The sequence below is a fragment of the Erythrolamprus reginae genome, chromosome 7, assembly GCF_031021105.1.
Source record: "Erythrolamprus reginae isolate rEryReg1 chromosome 7, rEryReg1.hap1, whole genome shotgun sequence".
NCBI classification, from domain to species: domain Eukaryota; kingdom Metazoa; phylum Chordata; class Lepidosauria; order Squamata; family Dipsadidae; genus Erythrolamprus; species Erythrolamprus reginae.
In genome coordinates, this window is record NC_091956.1 from 526886 (window position 1) to 544886 (window position 18001).

The following is an 18001-nucleotide window of genomic DNA, read 5'->3' on the forward strand; positions in this document are numbered from 1 at the left end:
TCTGGAATGATGGAGAGTCTTCTGCTTAAGCAGAGGGTTGGACTAGAGCAGGGATGATGTCCAACCTTGGCAAACTTTAAGACTTATGGACTTCAACTCCCAGAATTCCTCAGACACCAAAGCAAAGCTGCCTGAGGAATTCTGACAGTTGAAGTCTACAAGGTTGGAGACCTGTGAATTCGAAGACCTGCTATTCTGTTCTGTTAAATACTGTACATGCCAAGTGAGGTCAACGGCTGTTGGGTTCTGTTCTGTCTAAGCTAGGAAACCCCAGAAAATAAGTTCACACACAAGACCAGCAGAAAAGTATAAGATGAATATATATTAATAAAAATTGTTCATAGCATCGCGGAGTTAGAAGTGAAAGGAGTGTTATCAGGAACTGGGCAGAGGTCCATGGCTAATTAGTTTTCCAGGCCGGATTCCAAAAGCTCATTAAAAGTCTCAGGGGTCTGTTCATCATTCCAAACTCTCAGCATTTTGGCAGAAGTCCCTGATAGGCAGCCTGTGTATTTTTAAAGCAGTCAGGAAACGAACTGGATCTCTCGCCATGGATTAAGAACACCTTGTCATTGTGGAACGTTGTCCTTCGCACCGATTCCTCACGAGACTTTCCCTTATATAGTCACAAGGCGTGGCCAAGTATTCTATAGAGCTATTCATACCCAAACCTCTTCCTTCGCAAATAATCCTGTCTGGTCATAGTTCTGCGCACCCGTGCGTCTATAAGTGGTTCAGCGTCATCTCCTTAGTCCCTTGATAATACCCCCGGGGTGCCACAGTCTCTGGTTGGTTTTCAGCCTCCAACGCCTCATCGTCTGCGCTCTCTGACTGGGGAGACAAGAGCGCTGGACTAGGACACCGAAACGCACCCGTCTCTCGGTCTTCGAAATCCGTGATCAGCCGAGCAGGACGTGGACCAGCCACAGCAGGTTCTTCATGGAGAAATGAGGTGGTGGTCTTCATTTCCAGAAGCAAGAGGTCTCCGGGCCAGTTCTAAGTGAGATTGACAGGAGCGGCTGCCGTCTCTCCTCTCGGTCGGTCTCTTGAAACGCATGAAAGGCATCACAAACGTTGTGGTTGTGTTGGGTGATGGCACGCAGGAGGATCTCTCCTCACCGAGGGCTGATGGCCGGGCTTGTCCAAGCGTCTGCTGGATTTCAGGATACTGGATCACAATCGCGGGGCCTTTTCCTGGATTATTCAGCCCCTCTGTGGAACAGAAGAAAGGAATTGTGGATTTATTTTCTCCTTTTGAAATGGCTCCCGTCATTGTCCTGGCTGGTCTTTGGGGGAGGAGGAGGCCTTATGTCTACTTAGAATAAAGCCCTGAGGTTACCTGGCACGGAGAAGAAACTCTCACTCATCCAAAACATTGTAAGCAGCAAGGATAATTAAAAGGGGGCTTGTCCCCCCCCCCCCCCGAGGCATCATTAGCATTGAGAGGAGACTTCAAAGGCTTGGATTCCAGAGGATTCCAGAGGATTCCAGAGGATTCCAGAGGATTCCAGAGGATTCCAGAGGATTCCAGAGGATTCCAGAGGATTCCAGAGGATTCCAGAGGATTCCAGAGGATTCCAGAGGATTCCAGAGGATTCCAGAGGATTCCAGAGGAGCAGTCGCGCCTGGCCCCACCTTAAAAGTCTCAGCTACGTCATCGTTTTGGGGCCTGTTTTAGCAGTGGCGCACTGCCCGGTTGTGGCCCAGAACTTCACACAGGGGGATGTGAAGATGGCCTCACTTATAGAAGCCCCAGGCCGTGTCTGGGTTTGCAGCCCAGCCAGTTATTGCCCCAGTGGACTTATCGAGAAGACCCCAAACATCTGGACGGAGCGGCTTTCCCCGCATGGGTGGCATTTTCCAATGGAGTGGAAGGGTCTCCCCAAAGATCGCCCCTCAAACTGCAGTCTGAGCCCTTTCCCTGGGTCGCTGTGGCCTCCTTTTGCCCCCTCCGTTTGATGGGCAGCAATGCCCAGTTTCTTCTGAAAGGAATAGAAACCTAGAAGATTGACAGCACGGTCCATCCAGTCTGCCCTTCTACTACTTCCTGTATTTTATCGTAGGATGGATCTGTGTTTATCCCAAGGGGGAGGGGCCCTTGGAGGTCTTCTGGTCTGACCGAGGAGACCCCCCCATGCATCTCAGACCAAGCGTTGTCTCCTCTTCAAAACCTTCAGCAACGGAGCAGATGCGACTTCTGGAGGGAAGAGGACGTGAGGCTGGTTGACCAGGGATTTCCCGACTGCCCGTGTGGCCTCTTTCTACGGCCCCCACCACGTCTCCCATTCACGAGTCGACCTTTGGGAGCCACGGCTGGCTTGGAAGCTTCCAGCTGACCTCGTGCCCAGACTGGGCTTTGGGCAGCTTCTGTGGCTGCAGGAGATGCCAGTAGACCTCAAGATTGCGAGACGTGGACGGAGGGACCCTGAAAGTGCGATTGCTTTGGGGTTTTTTATTGCCAAAATGGCTGCTCCCTTTTGTAGACCTTCCGTCCGGCCTTTCGAGCTGCCAGGGGAAGCTGTGGAGCCCCCACCTCTCCCAGGACACCCCCAGGTCAGTCTCTGGCTCTGGCCACCCTCTCTTCCCCTTCACGGGGACAGTATATGGGGTATCTTGCTCAACAGTAGCAACTGTGAGAGTCCACGTGGACCACCATCTGCCCAAAAAGCCCACACAGTTCTAGAGGGACAGAATCAAAATCACGTGAAGGGTTAATACAATTTTATAAGGCCACGTTTGGAATATTTGCATTCAGTTTTGGTCTCCATGATGCAAAAAAGGATGTTTGAGACTCTAGAAACAGTGCAGAGAAGAGCCACAAAGGTGATTTTAAGGGACTGGAGGCCAAAATATATGAAGAACGGTTGCAGGAACTGAGTTTATGGTTAGTTGAATGAAAAGAAGGACCAGGGGAGACAGGAAGCAGCCTTCCAGTATCTCCGGAAGAAGGAGTCCACCTCTTCTCCAAAGCCCCTGAGCGTAGAACAAGAAGCAATGGGTGGAAACTAAACAAGGAGAGAAGCCACTTAGAACTAAGGAGAAACTTCCTGACAGTCAGAACAATTGATCAGTGGAACAGAAGTTGCCTCCAGAAGTTGTGAAGGCTCCAACACTGGAAGTTTTTAAGCAGATGTTGGATAACCCTCTGTCTGAAGTAGTGTAGGGTTTCCCTCCTAGGCAGGGGGTTGGACTAGAAGACCTCCAGGGTCCCTTTCAACTCTGTTGTTCTTATTATTAATTATTATTAGTTCTGGCTTCAGTAGATCTACGCTTTCCTTGTTCTCTCTCTCTCTCTGTGTTTCTCTCTTTCTCTCTCACACTCTTTCCCTCCCTCCTCCTCCCCCCATCCCCTCCCCCCTTTGTTGCTTTTAGCCACAGGAAAAATGGGAACCCCCTGCTTCTTTATTTCTTTTGTAGGAATGTAATCAGCCTCACCCTTTTTATTATCTCTTTCACACTCCCCCCCCCCTGCCCCCCCCCGGGCTTCACCATTAATCCCCAAAGATTTACCTGCCGTGAGCACCTGGGAGAGTTTGGCTGGTTCTGTTCCTGCAGGCAAGACGAGGCCCGTGGAGGAGCCGAGCGACTCCCCACCACTGGCACCGTCTGGTTCTCTGGGCAGGGTCCTGGAAGTGGACTCTGGAGGCCTCCACGGTGGCTCTCCGTCCTCCAGGCCACGGTGGTCCCTAGGGGGCTTTTTCAAGCGGCTGCTGGGCTTCCTTGGCTTTTCCTTGAAGACGTTTCACCTCTTGTCCAAGGAGCTTCCTCAGTTCTGCCTGAATGGTGGAGAATCGAACCATAGTTCACAAAATCATCTACCACTATGTCCTTCCTGTTAATGATTACTTCACCTTCAACCGCAACAACACAGGAGCACGTCATAGATTCAAACTCAGGGTAAACTGCTCCAAACTCAACAGCAGAAAACACGACTTGAGCAGCGGAGTGATCAGTGCCTGGGGGGCCCTACCTGACTCTTCTTCCCCCAACCCCAAAATCTTTCAGTTCGGATTTGGCGTTTGGAAGTTTGGGTTTGGTGTTCGGGTTCAGGAGGACGCTGGGAAGCCCCCCGGCTGTTTCAAAAGGTGACAGCCGGGCGGTGGGGCTTCTCGGCGGCCTCCCAAACCCGAACTTTTGCCGAACTTCCGGGTTCAGCGTTCGGGAGGCCGCCAAGAAGCCCCACCGCCTGGCTGTCGTCTTTTGAAACAGCCGGGGGGGGGGGGGGGGCTTCTCGGTGGCCTCCTGAATGCTGAACCTGGAAGTTCGGGTTTGGCGTTCGGGTTCAGGAGGACGCTGGGAAGCCCCCCGGCTGTTACAAAAGACGACAGTCGGGCTGCGGGTGCGGGTTCGTAAGACGGAAAACGTTCGTAAGAAGAGGCAAAAAATATCCGAACCCCGGGTTCGTATCTTGGGTTGTTCGTATGGCGAGGGGTTCGTATCAGGAGGTACCACTGTAGTAATAATAAATAACAGCAACAATAACAATAACAACAGTAATAATAATAATAATAATAATTTATTAGATTTGTATGCTGCCCCTCCTCTCTGAAGACTCGGGGTGGCTCACAACAAACAACACACAGTGTACAAATCCAATATTTAAAACAGTTTTAAAAACCTTTATAGAAAATAATCATACAACCCAAACAAACCCTACATAAACCATAGGAGCTGAGGGGCATATCAGTTCCCCCAAGCCTGGCGACATAGGTGGGTTTTCAGGAGCTTACAAAAGGCGAGGAGGGTGGGGGCAGTCCTGATCTCCGGGGGGAGTTGATTTCAGAGGCCTGGGGCCGCCACAGAGAAGGCTCTCCCCCTGGGTCCCGCCAGACGACATAACGAGGGGTGGGGTGTCTTTGGGGGCTGCCGTGGGGGCCCTTCTCCGGGGCCCCTCCTCCTGCCAGACTCACCCGGGGCCTCTCCGCTTCCTCCCCAGGGCAAAGTGGCGCAGACGGCCTGCATGTCGGCCTGCAAGCACCTGTCCACCTCGCTGATGCAGCAGCTCCTGGAAGCCGAGGTCCGGCAGCTGTCCCTGGGCGCCCTGCAGCTCTTCAGCCTGGACGTGGCCGAGTGCGAACGTAAGCATGGCTCTTGGAATGGGTGGCGGGAGGGAGCGGGAGGGACCTTGGGGGTCCTGCCTTCTCTTTCTGCTCAAGACCCCCAAGAGGGGTAGTTGGTGGGCCACTGTGGCCCCATTCAGCAGGGCTCTTCTTAGGTTCTTATGCTCGTGACCCTCCAGAACAAGGATCAGTCCCAGAAACAAGACTCCCCTTCCCCAGTTCCATCCCCTCTTTTTCCTTCTTTTTCCCTCCTTCCTCCTTCCTCCGTTCTTCCTTCTTTTCCATTGTGAGCCTCCCAGGATAAATAAAAATAGGATCCCATCTCCTCCTCCGAGAAAAACCATACAATTTATCTTAGACAGGTCCGTCCAGATTTATGCAATTATTTATATACTGATGTAATCTCCGTGGACTCCTGGCAGTTTACATCAGTTAAAAACAATAATAAACAAAACTGAAACTCCAAAAATACCAAACCTTCATCAAGCGAGGAACAGATGGAAGCACTCAGCACCCGGCAAACCAGGGTCCAAAGGGCCTTTGGGTGGCACCCGCCCGTCCTGAGAGGGGCAGCTCCCAAGGCCAGGAAAGACGGGCGGCTGCCTCCTGCCCCCCCTCGTCTCCCGGCAGACTCTACCTGGAGAAGGACCTCTGCCCATCCTCAGGGGTCAGGCCGTACGGGATTGACAGGGGTTAAAACAAGCATGTAAGAACATAAGAACCAAAGAAGAGCCCTGCTGAATGGGGCCAAAGCCCCTGGAGTCCAGCATTCTGTGTCCTGCAGTGGCCCCTCAATTGTCTATGAGGATCTTGAGCAGAAAGAGGAGGCCAGACCCTCCCTTTCCCTGGACCCCCAACAAATGGGACCCAGGGGAGCCCTGCCTGCCTCAACCAACATAGAGGCGGCACTTGGACATCCGTTTCAATAACCACCTAAGGTACACTCGGCATCCCTGAATCTGTCTCATCCTGCCTTGAAGGCTGACAGCTGTCACAACCTCTTCTGGGAGGGAATTCCCTAAGGAGGCTGACTGGACTTTGTGGCTTAGCCAGAACCGGTCCAGTTCAGAGGCTGAGTACCGAGATTCTTGCTCAGAACAATTCTTCACCTTTGAAGTTTTGGACCCTCCGTTCTACGGGGATTCTCCCTCATGGAGGTCCTAGTGGTCTCAAAGACGCCTTTGACCAGAAGGCAACTGGACTTTCCCGCCTTCTTCCTTGGAAAACATTTCGCTTCCCCTTCACCCAAGAGGGTCAGCAGAGGTTTCTTGGATGAGACGCGAAACGTCTTTCAAGGGAAGCCCTGGAAAAGCACCTTCGGGGAGGCCCCTTCATTGTCCTGTCATTAGAACGTCAAGGACGGATGGAGCGGAATGTTAGTCCACCTGCCACCACAGTCGAGAAAAGTTTCCCCCGGTTCCAATCCTGAGAGGTCAGTTGCAGTTCGAGAAGGAAAAACCTCCCAGTGAGGCTGCAGAGAAGGCCCTGCAAGCACCGCCCGAAGAGCGGTCCAGGGGAAGTTCAGCCAAGAGGCGATCTTGGGTCAGGCGTCCAGCACATCTGGCTGCCCAGGACGGAAGGTCCTTCCCCTTAACACTTTCAAGGATCCCGAAGAGTTTTAAAGAGAGAATCCAACTTAGAATTAAGGAGGGAGAACAAGGGGCCAGTGAGTGGCTATTAAGTAGAGCTTGGACAAGCATTTGCCTGACGAGGGGTCTTCAGCAGGGATGGACTAGAAGACCTCCAAGGGCCCTTCCAACTCTCTTGACCCTGTACGGGGCCTGTTGGTCAACCGGGTGAAATGAGAAGGGGGCGTTTTCCTGGGAGACCTGGGCTCTCATCTTCCCCTTGTTTAATTCATTCAATCATTGATTGATTAACATGCCGCCCACTCCAATAGGACTCATAATTATAATAATAATAATAATAATAATAATAATAATAATAATAATAATAATAATAACAACAATTTATTAGATTTGTATGCCACAACAATACTGAACAATGTAAACAAATCCAATACTTTAAAAGACATCTAAAAACCCACATCATTAAAATAACCTCACAACTCAATCGTACCGTGTATAAAGCATATTAGCAAGGGGATACCTCAATTTCCCACGCGTGGCGACATAGGGGGGTTTTCAACAAGTTACGAAAGGCAAGGAGGGTGGGGGCGGTTCTAATCTCCTGGGGAGCTGATTCCAGAGGGCCGGGGCTGCCACAGAGAAGGCTCTTCCCCTGGGGCCTGCCAGGTGACATTGTTAGTTGACGGGACCTGGAGAAGGCCAACTCTGTGGGACCTAATCGGCCGCTGGGATTCATGCGGCAGAAGGGGGTCCTGAAGGTATTCTGGTCCGATGCCATGTAGGGCTCATGGTGCCTAACAGCAATTATAAATACTAAAAACAATAACAAAATACCACAATGACAAAACAACCATACATACACACAATCGTTCTTAATTCCAGGCCTGACAGAAAGCTTAACGGCTTTCCTGAAGACCGGTAGGGTGGAGATAAGTATGGATGTTGGCAGTTGATTTGAAAGGGTTGGAGCCACCACAGGGAAGGCTCTTCCCCGAGTCGCCACCAGCCGATGTTGTTTGGTGGACGGGACCTGGAGAAGGCTGACCCTATGGACCCTTACAGGTCGTAGTGAGGTATGAGGCAGTCTCGTGAATAATAATAGTAGTAGCCACAACAACAGCAACAGAGTTGGAAGGGACCCTGGAGATCTTCTAGTCCAACCCCCTACTTAGGCAGGAAACCCTACACTACTTCAGACAGATGGTGACCCAACATCTGCTTAAAAGCTTCCAGGGTTGGAGCATCCACAACTTCTGGAGGCAGGCAGTTCCACTGATCAACCGTTCTGACTGTCAGGATGTTTCTCCTTAGTTCCAAGTTGCTTCTCTCCTTGTTTAGTTTCCACCTGTTGCTTCTTGTTCTGCCCTCAGGGGCTTTGGAGAGTAGCTGGACTCCCTCTTCTTTGTGGCAGCCCCTGAGATACTGGAAGACTCTGCTCTCCTGTCTCCCCTGGTCCTTCTTGGCATTAAACTGGACATTAAACTGTCCGTTAGACTTTTCCTGCCACCATTCTACATAGGTTTTAGCCCCCAGCCCCCTCCTCCTCTTTGTTGCTCTTCTCTGCACGTTTATTCCAGAGTCTCAACATCCTTTTTGTGTCGTGGTGACCAAAGCTGAATACAAATATTCCAAGTGTGGCCTTACCCACTAGCCTGGCCCTGAGCCATTTAGGGCTTTAAAGGTGATAACCAACACCTCGAGTTGCATCTGGAGGCCGACTGGTAACCGATGCAGTGTAATACGTGCATACCTAGGCACACCTGTAATTCCACGCGCCAATGCATTCTGCACCGGCTGACGTCTCTGAGCGGGGCCCTCCAAGGGCAGCCCCTGGAGCTTCTCCTTCGCCTTGAGGGATTCCAGCCGGCTTTTGCCCAACGCCTTCCGTAGTTCCTCGCCAGCCCAGGACAGGGAGGCGGCTGGTTTGCACCACTGCAGCCCAGCCCTCTGGTTTAGCCAGCGGTGCCCCCTCTCTGCGCCTGGAGACCTCTGGGGGCTCACTCTTCCCAGCCGTTGCTAAACCGGCCCCCTTCTTCCACATCATTGATATTCTCCGCTCTGCCGTCCTTTGTCCAGGGCCATCCTGGTATCTGCTGGGGAGGCTCTTGTGGGGCGGCATAATTAATGGGGCAGCCTGGTCTGTTTGCGTTTGACAAATGGGCCGAGATGCCGGTGACAGCCATGAAATTAGAAAATTCCTCCACTGCCCCCAAATATAAACAGCCCCTGGAAGCGAAGAGGGTTTCAAAGCTGGCGATGTCATTGTGTGGAGGGGAGAAGTGTTTCCATCGGAGACCCCCACCCCGCTGGCCTCCCCCCCTCCCCACGCCTTTTCTCCTTGGCCAAGCCCCCCCCCCCCCCTCCGTTCAGAAAGCAAAGGAGGCTCATGGGAATCAATCTCGGGTCAAATTAGCCCAGTTTCCTTGCTGTCAGTTTGGGGGGATTAATGGCGTTTTGATGACACGAAATTTGAAGGGTGAACAAAAAGCAGGCGGGGAGGGGGACCTGACTCCTTAGAAGCGCCCCCCCGTCCCCCCCGGCCGCCCTTGTCTGTGCTGTCATCCGTCTGCCAATCTCCGCGTCCACGGTGCGTTAGAGGGGCTTTTCATCCGGTCCTCTTTCCCACAGGCTTTGCCAGATCCGGGCCGGTGCCGGGCTTCCAAGGGGAGACGCTGCTCTTGGCCTTCATCGACTTGAGACAAGTAGGTCTTTGTCTGCCTCCATGGGGCGCCCCCTTTGAGACGTGTGACTAAAGGCCCGGCAGGTCTTCGGGGAGGAAGCGGGTGGGGCAGGGTTGGAGCGCCAGGCCACGGACCCCTCTTCCGATCCGGCCCAGGGTCCTCTCCGTAGCCTTCCAGGTGGTGGCCTCCGTTTCCTCAGCGCGCGGCTGGGCTCCCTTGTGACAAGGACAGGGGGGTGCCCGGTGGAGGTGGGTGGCGCCAGGGCAGGATGCGCTCACTTGGGGGGGGGTCCAGGCTGTTGGCCCCCTCCCTCTGCCTCCTTCTGTCCCCCCAGGTGGTTTGGGGAAAGGCCTGGCCTCCCGTCGGGTGGGGTGAAAAGAGCGGCCTTCCGTGTGTGGCCCCCTCTGGCTCCGTCCGTCCGGGTGGGGAGGGGGCGGCCTCCAGGGCTGGCAGGCTCCCACGGGAGCAGCGGGGCCCTTTGTGGGGGAGGCAGGGCGTGGGGGGGGGGGCGTCCCAGGCAGAGGGGCCTGGATTAGATCAGCGCTTGGCAGGGCAGGCGGTGGGTGACTGACGCCCTTCCCCATTTAACACCACCTTTGTTAAGGGAAGAGCCCCCCCGGCTTTGTCCCGGCTGCCACCATGATGCAGTGCCACCCCCAGCCCCTCTCCCCCTCCTCCGCCTTCTGGGCCAGTGGTGGGTGGGTGGGTGGGTGGGTGGGTGGTCGGGAGGGTGGTGGACCCTCCCCGAAGCTGGGGGCGCATCCTGGAAAGGGCAGGCTGGCAGCCCTGCTGTTTCCGCGCAGTGAAGAAGACCCTCCTCTTGAATTTGGGTGGAAGCTCCAGATGAGAGGACAGAGACCAAAACACAGGAGTCCCTGGGACCCCTGAGAAGAGACCCTCCCTCAGGGCCTGGAAGCCCCCCGACAGCTCCAAGGTCATTCCTGGCATTCTCTGCTGGGCCCTTTAAGTCCTGGCCTTCATCCTCATCACCATCGTCGCTGCCCTCTCCATTTTACACCTGCTCCGTCCCCTCCAAGCCTTTTCTGCAGATGTTGTCAGAGTTTAGGGTCCCAGAACCTGGTTCGGTCCTAGTGTCCCTCAATCTGTGACGTCCAGAAATGGGTGATAGGATGGATGATGAGAAAAAACTAGTGGTGCAGACTTAGTAAATAGTTTGACGGTGTGGAGGGAATTATTTGTGTAGTAGAGTGAGGGCATTTGGGAAAAACGCTGTCCTTGTGTCTAGTTGTCTTAGTGTGTAGTGTTCTGTAGCGACGATTTGAGGGTAGGAGTGGAAACAGTTTGTGTCCAGGATGCGAGGGGTCAGTCAATATTTTCCCCGCCAGGGGCTCTGAGCTCCCGTTTCCTGGCTTGAGCACTCGGAGGACCCTCTTCCCGTCTTCTGAAGCGGACTCTCAGACCAGGGCCGCTGGTGGGGGGGGGATGCCGGCAGCAGAGCCCCCCTGGCCCTGCTTGAGGCTTCCCGGCTGGAGTGTGTGTGTGTGTGTGTGTGTGTGTGTGTGTGTTGGATCGATGGTCTCAGCCGTGACTTTTCCCGGCCCTGGTTCCGCTTTCGGACAGGCAGCCGTTCTGTGGCCATCCATCAGCTGTCAAGGGGGCTGATCCGATTCCTGGAAGGCTTCTCCCCCTTTGGAGAGGGCAGGGCTGGGGGGATGGCTGGGGGGCACCCAGAATTTGCAGTGAAAGCCACAGAACTAACAACTATGAATAACTCCTGCTCTAAAACCCCAATTAATTTAAAGGTCAATCAACCGTCCAAAGAATATCAGCCTAAGCATTGAGACTTATAGGCCGCTTCCCACTGCTTTCCCAGCCCCCTCTGAGCGGCTGACAGACTCAGCCTCCTGCCCCCAACTATCTGGGTCCCCATTTGACCCACAGAACTACGCAAACTTTGTCACAGGAAGGAAGAAACCCAGCGGCAGAAAAAGGCCCAGGGCTCCATCCCGTTTTCCCTTTGAGTTTGTTTCTCTTTTCATTTTAAATAATTGATTATTTTACATTATAATTGCTATATATTCTGTATATATGAGCCTTGATAGTAACTTCACTCACTGAATGGACTGTCGTAAATCGAGGACCCTCTGCCTGAGCCTCGGGGGTGCAGTGGTTAGCAGTTGGGCAGATCGAATCCCAGGAGGCTCCAGGTGGATTCTGGCAGCCTCAGTCGGGACCCTCAGCCAAGGGGGGGAGGGGGCACTGGTCATTGATGTTAGAGACCTTCGTCTGTGGCAGCGGAGGTGCCCGAAGGAACGAGGCGCTCTGGCCAGGGGACCCGTGATGCGGCTACACTGTTGAGTGCCCTCCGAACAGCTGGGGGTCCCTCAGCCGGCCTCTGTAGGAGGGGAGCGATGGGGGGAGGGAAAAGAAAGCTCCACTCCAGGCTCAGAGACCCCTTTTGTGAGGGGCTCTCCAGAGACCCCCCCTGTGGCTGTGGGAGGGCTTTAGTGGCACCGGAATCAGCCACGGCCGTGGTGGGTGGGGCCTCATGTCCCCCCCCCTGCAGAAGCCGGTCTCCCTCCTCAGGTCTCGGAGCTGCAGCTGGAGACCCTCTTCAGCCCCTCTTTGCAGGGGGATGGGGCTGCAGAGGTTGCTGAGGCTTTTCTGCCAGATGTTTCTCTCCCCCCTCCCCGCCTTCCCCCAGCAGGGGGTGCTGTGGGAGCGAGAACAGGATGGGGGGAGGGACCCAGGACGCCTCCTCCCTCCCCCTCCCGCCTGTCTGTCCAACTTGGCCTCCCAGCCGCAGGGTCTCCAAGCCTTTATTCCAGATGTGTATTTTGAATGGAAACTGCTGGATGGGTTCTTTTCCAAAATTGCACAGGCCCTGCCGTCCAGGGATCAGTGGCCCCCCTGGAGGAGACCACAGACCCCTCACAGTCACAAGGTCCTCGGGAGGGGGGGCAGCTGGTGGTGGTGGGGTGTTTCTTGGGCTGCAGGGAATGTATTGCATGGCAGGTTTACAGTCCTGGCATCATCATCATCATTCATTATTGTTGTTATTGTGATTGTTAATATTATTATTTAGATTAATGTGCCACCCCCTGTCCTGGGACTCAGGGCAGCCCACAATGAAGCAAATGAGAATGTACAAGAAACCTAAGATTGAAAATTCTAAGGAGAAACATCAACCTTAAAGAAACATATAAAAATCTAAACCATTTCTATTCTAAAACCCCAATTAATTTAAAAAGCAGTCAACCATCCAAAACATATTAGCAGTAGCATTTGGACTTATACACCACTTCCTTCTGCTTTCCCAGCCCCCTCTAAGCGGTGGACAGAGAACCAGCCTCTTTCCCCCAACAATCTGGGTCCTCATTTGACCCCCCAAGGAAGGAGGGAAGGCCGAGTCAAATGTTTTTCTACGGGGGGGGACCCACCCCACCCCACCCCACCCCACCCCACCCCACCCCACCACACCCCCTCACAGGAGGTCCAGTTGCCTTTTGGAAGAAACACCTTTGGGGCCTGGAGTGTGACCTTGGAGCCCCCCCCACGGAAAGCCCTGTGTGCTGACCCACCCGTGTCTCCCCTCCCTGGACACGTCTGTCTCCACGTGGCTTCTCTCTTCCCTGGCCGCTGTCTCCTGGCTGGCCTTCGACTGCAGGGTGGGTGGGGCGTCACCCCCCCCCCCTGAGCTTTCCAGCCCCCTCGGCCAGGAGGGAAGGCAGGGGGGGCAGCCCCCTTCCCTCCCCTTTGGCTCTGCCAGGACCCGGTGGGGCTCCACGGAGAGGCCACGGAGGCAGGGGGGCTGCCTGCCTGCCTTTGGACCTGCCCTGTGGCCCCCAGAGCCCCCTCCCCTCCGAGCAGAGAGACCGGGGGGGGGGGCGCCTGCCTTGAACCCCACTGGCTGCTTCTCCCCACATTCCTGGGAGCTGTTGCTGATTTAAAGGCTGCCTGTTGGCCCAGGGACAGAACGAGGGGAGGGGGAATAATTGGATAATAAATGCAAGGGGGCTTTTTAACAGAAAGGCAAAACCACTTTGGTCTCTTTGGGGTTTAATGCAAGACACGAGGGAAAGAGCCCCCCAGGCAAGGGAATAAGGACAAAGAGGAGCGAAGGGAAGGAGCTTGGAGAGAGAAGAGAGAGAGACAGAAGCATGGGGAGCGGTTTTCTCCATAAGACTAAAAGAGGATGATGATGATAACAACAACAGAGTTGGAAGGGACCTTGGAGGTCTTCTAGTCCAACCCCCTGCTAAGGCAGGAGACCCTGCATACTTTGGAAAGATGGTTATCCAACATCTTCTTAAAAACGTCCAGCGTGGGGGCATTCACAACTTCTGGAGGCAGGCAGTTCCACTGGTTAATTGTTCTAACTGTCAGGAATTTTTCTTCTCTCTCTCATCTACCTACCTACCTACCTACCTACCTACCTACCTACCTCTATCTATCTATCTATCTATCTATCTATCTATCTATCTATCTATCTATCCATCCATCCATCCATCCATCCATCCATCCATCCATCCATCCATACATACATACATACATACATACATACATACATAATTGTGTGTCTCTATTTATCTCTCTCTCTCTCAGGTGAGAAAGTAAATACTGTAGATAAAATACACTTGGCAAATGCTGTTGGGCCAATGGAAGTCGTAGGGCGCAATGGCCGAGCTCCTCCTGCCCTAGATCATTTTCAGCTATGGGAACTGGGTGGGGGATTTAGTCCGATGGCCTTTCACGCAGCCCGGCCTGCCACACAGATTCTTCTTGTGAAATTAAAGTTGGAGGGAATAGAACTTTGAGCTCTTGGAGGAAACAGGGTCCATACAGCAGACAGAACCTCTGTTGTCCAATAGAATACGCCTTATGTCCTTCTTCTTTAATAAAAGAAAACAGAATGGAAAGAAAGAAAGAAGGAAAGAAGGAAAGAAAGAAAGAAAGAAAGGAAAGAAAGAAAGGAAGAAGGAAGGAAAGAAAGAAAGAAAGAAAGAAAGGAAAGAAAGAAAGAAGGAAAGAAGGAAAGAAAGAAAGGAAGAAGGAAGGAAGGAAAGAAAGAAGGAAAGAAGGAAAGGAAGAAAGGAAGGAAGAAGGAAGGAAAGAAAGAATGAAAGAAAGGAAAGAAAGAAAGAAGGAATGGAAGAAGGAAAGAAATAAGGAAAGAAGGAAAGAAAGAAAGAAAGGAGGAGAGAAAGAAGGATAGAAAGAAAGGGAAAGGAAAAGGAAAGAAAGCCCAAAGGGGAAACGCAGAGCCACCGAGAAGTCCAGGCTTGTTTGGGGACCAGCCCAGGTCGGCTCCGGATAATTGCAGCGTGTGTCCAGCGTGGCTCCCGAGGCTGAGCGTCCCTTCCAAATTGCTCCGGCTGGCACGGCTGAGGCTGCCCAGGTCCTCCTGCCCCCCTTGCAGACCCCTTCTTCCCCAGTCCCGTCCTGCTCTGCTGGGGTGTCGCTCCTTTGTGCCTGGAGGTGGGGAAAGCCATGCAGGGCCTCCTCCACTGACAAGCAGCCCACTTAGTGGCTGTTCGAAGTTGCAACAGCACTGAAAAAAAGTGCCACATATATTGCACTGTTGTGGCCTCTCCATGTGGCCACGTCATGGGAGGCGGTCAAGGGGAACCTTTGCAGCCGGGCTTGGAGTGAGGGCTGCCCCGGGGGCTTTCCGGCAGACGTCGTGTGACCCAACTAGGGAACAGCATCAGGGTGAGGAGGGAGAGGGGTTTGCAGAGAGGGGGACGTCCGTCACGGCCACATTGTGTCGAAGGGCAGGCATGTACGTGGATGGGTGGGTTTTTACCTGGGGCTTTTATCATTTTATCCTGTTTGACTTGTTTTAAAAACCGTATTTGTCTTTTTTATGTTATTGTAAGCCCCCCTGAGTCCTTCAGGATTGGGCGGCATAGAATGCGAATTAAATAAGTCAGTAATAAATACAGGAAGTGCAGGCACCAAGCCCTGGAAAAAGATTGAGCAGGGATGGAAAGAAAGAAAGAAAGAAAGAAGGAAGGAAGGAAGGAAGGAAAGAAAGAAAGAAAGAAAGAAAGAAAGAAAGAAGGAGAGAGAGAGACGGAGACCGTGAGACAAATGTTCAGTCTCCCGAAAGCTGAGACGAGGAAATAGGAGGAAGGAAGCGCATATGCGGTGCTTGGCTTGACTGGGACTGTGGTGGGAGACGAGGGAAGGACGGGATGTTCAACTGGGTCTAACAATGGTGGCAGTGGACAGCAGGAAGCCAAATACAGTGGTGCCTCTACTTAAGAACTTTTCCAGACAAGAACCGGGTGTTTGCCTCTTTTCAAGACCCAGGTTCTACTTAAGAACCTGAGCCCGGAACAATTTTCCAGGACATTTGGGAGCAGCACGAAGGCCCGGCCAGTTTCCTGCCATTCCCCCTGGGTTTCTCTCTCTGGCGCAGTGCATGGGAGGCAGCCTCGTGCCCCTCCTGGACACCTCTGAGTCCCTCTTTTTCTTTTTATGCCTTAAAGTTTTGGATTTTTTTGATTCCCCCCCTTCTTCCTTTGGCAGCAACTGTCCTCCTCCTCTTCCTCCTCCCACCCAAATCCCGAGCTTTTATTTCTTTCTAATGTATGTGCAGGCATGATTTGCTTTCACACTGATTCCTATGGGAACAATGGCTTCTTCTTGCAAACTTTTCCACTGAAGACCCTGGTCACGGAAGGGATGAAGTTCTGAAGTGGAGGCGCCACTGTCCATCAAGGCGTCGCTTAAACACACTGCACTCCAACCGCTTGAGCTTTTCAGCAGAAATGTGCCGGATGTTGCAAACCATGGTTGCAACGGAGGAGGGTTGGGTGTGTGGTCACTTCTCCCTAAGTGAGGTGGAAGAGAAAATCCTTGAGAAGCTCTGGGCCGGACTGACCACCTTCCCTCCTTTGGGTCACGAAACCTCTGCAAGAAAAATCCACCCAGCTCAGAGAGCCCCCCGGCCCCCCCCCAAGGAGTCTGGCCCTGGAGTGGGGGCTCTCAGCAGGCGAGGGGAGGGGGTTCCCGGAGAGGGCAGGTGAGGGGCTCCAGGCTTCGGCTGGGCAGAGAGCCTCCTGGTGTCTGCGGTGGGAAAGAGGCGGCCGCAGAGGAAGAGTCTGGTCAGCCCTCTTCCCCTCCCACCTTGAACTCCACCTGGCCTTTCGCTTTTGCTGGCAGAAATCCCCAGATGCTGGAAAGAACAACTGGGAGGGGTCACTGGGAGTTGAACCAAGCGCTTGTGTGTGTGTGTGTGTGTGTGTGAGATTGTGTGTGCGTGTGCTTGACAAGGAGTTGCAATTAACCTGCTGGTGGCTTCATCCCAGCCGCCTTCCTTGGGCCTTTTTAGGGTTGCAATGCATTTCATGTTGTGTTATTGTGTTATTGTCCTGACGTGTTTTTATATCTCTGGTATTTGTTGCCCTTATTGAAAGCCGCCCAGAGTCCCACTGGAGTTGGGCTGATAGATGAACCCCACAAATAAATCAGGCCCATTCTTTGTCAAGTGGACCAATGGTCAGAACCTTCCCCACTCGACCACCCTCAATTTCAACGAAACTTGGCACGTATATTCCTTGGGGTATAAAACTGAGGCGGGCAAAATTTTAGGTCTAAAATGTCACACAGCTCAGTTTTATGCCCTAAGGGTTGCAGCCCCAATTCCATCCCTGCTTCTGGGGGTCCCACAATTTGTTTATTGATGGGTCATTCTTTGTCAAGTGGACCTGGTATCCCCACTCGACCACCTTCAATTTCAATGAACTTTCAACAAAGTTTAAAGTTTTATAGGACTTTCCTTTTTTAATAAGATTATTATTGTTTCTATACCTTCAAAGTTTTTATTATATGTTTTTTTTATCATAACTTTAAAATGGAAAGAGATATTAAAAATTTTCTGTTTGTTTTTAAGAAGTGGAGTTAATTTAGGAAAGCGTGAAAAATATAGATATGGCAATCCGCACGTTAAATGTTATATTGTAAATTTACCAAATGTGATAAGGAAAGAAGGAGAGAGCGATATACCTCTCCAATGGTCACTTTATTTTACTTTTGTTATTCTAAATTTTTTCTTCCTTTTCACTTTTTGTATGTGCTTTTCTTTTTCTTTCTTTCTTCAAATGTGTCCATATGTTTTTGATTTCAGTTCTGTATTGTGCATTAATTTTTTTTAAAAAAAAGAAATTGAAGGTGGTTGAGTGGGGACACCTGGTCCACTTGACAAAGAATGGCCCATCAATAAATAAATTGCGGGACCCCCAGCAGGTGGGATGGAATCGGGGCTGCAACCCTGAAGGCCCTGCTTGCCTCCTGGAAAAGGTGGGACCAGACGGTGTTAGAGAGACCCTGGCTTTGGTCTCCTGCAATACGGCACCTGCATTGCTGGAAGCGGAGGCAAAGTGGGGGGGAGAGACCCTCGCCAGCAGCAGAAGGGCCGGAGGGAAAGAGGCGCTGTGGTGCCCACTGTGTATGCAGGGCACTTTTGCGGGCATTGGAGTTGCGCTGCGGAGGGCAGGAGAGGGGGAGTGGGCACAGCCCCAGCTGCCCACTTAGGCTGGAGCCACCGGGCTTTTCCGAATCCCAATGAGAGGAGGGCACACAGAACGGGCCCCTCCTGAAAATAGAATAGGGTTATTTTATGGGCCACGTGTGGTTGGACACACAAGGAATTTGTCTTTGGTGCAGATGCTCTCAGCGTCCATAAAAGAGACATTGGTCAAGA

The 18001-nt window shown here is 52.6% G+C and overlaps 1 protein-coding gene across 1 annotated transcript in view; it reads left to right on the forward strand.

Moving 5' to 3' along the window:
- EXOC6B (exocyst complex component 6B) overlaps positions 1 to 18001 on the forward strand; it is a 106461-nt gene that overhangs the window by 64431 nt on the left and 24029 nt on the right. Inside the window, 2 exon segments of the mRNA XM_070756790.1 lie at positions 4937 to 5078; positions 9278 to 9351. Coding sequence (XP_070612891.1) covers positions 4937 to 5078; positions 9278 to 9351 — 216 coding nt within the window.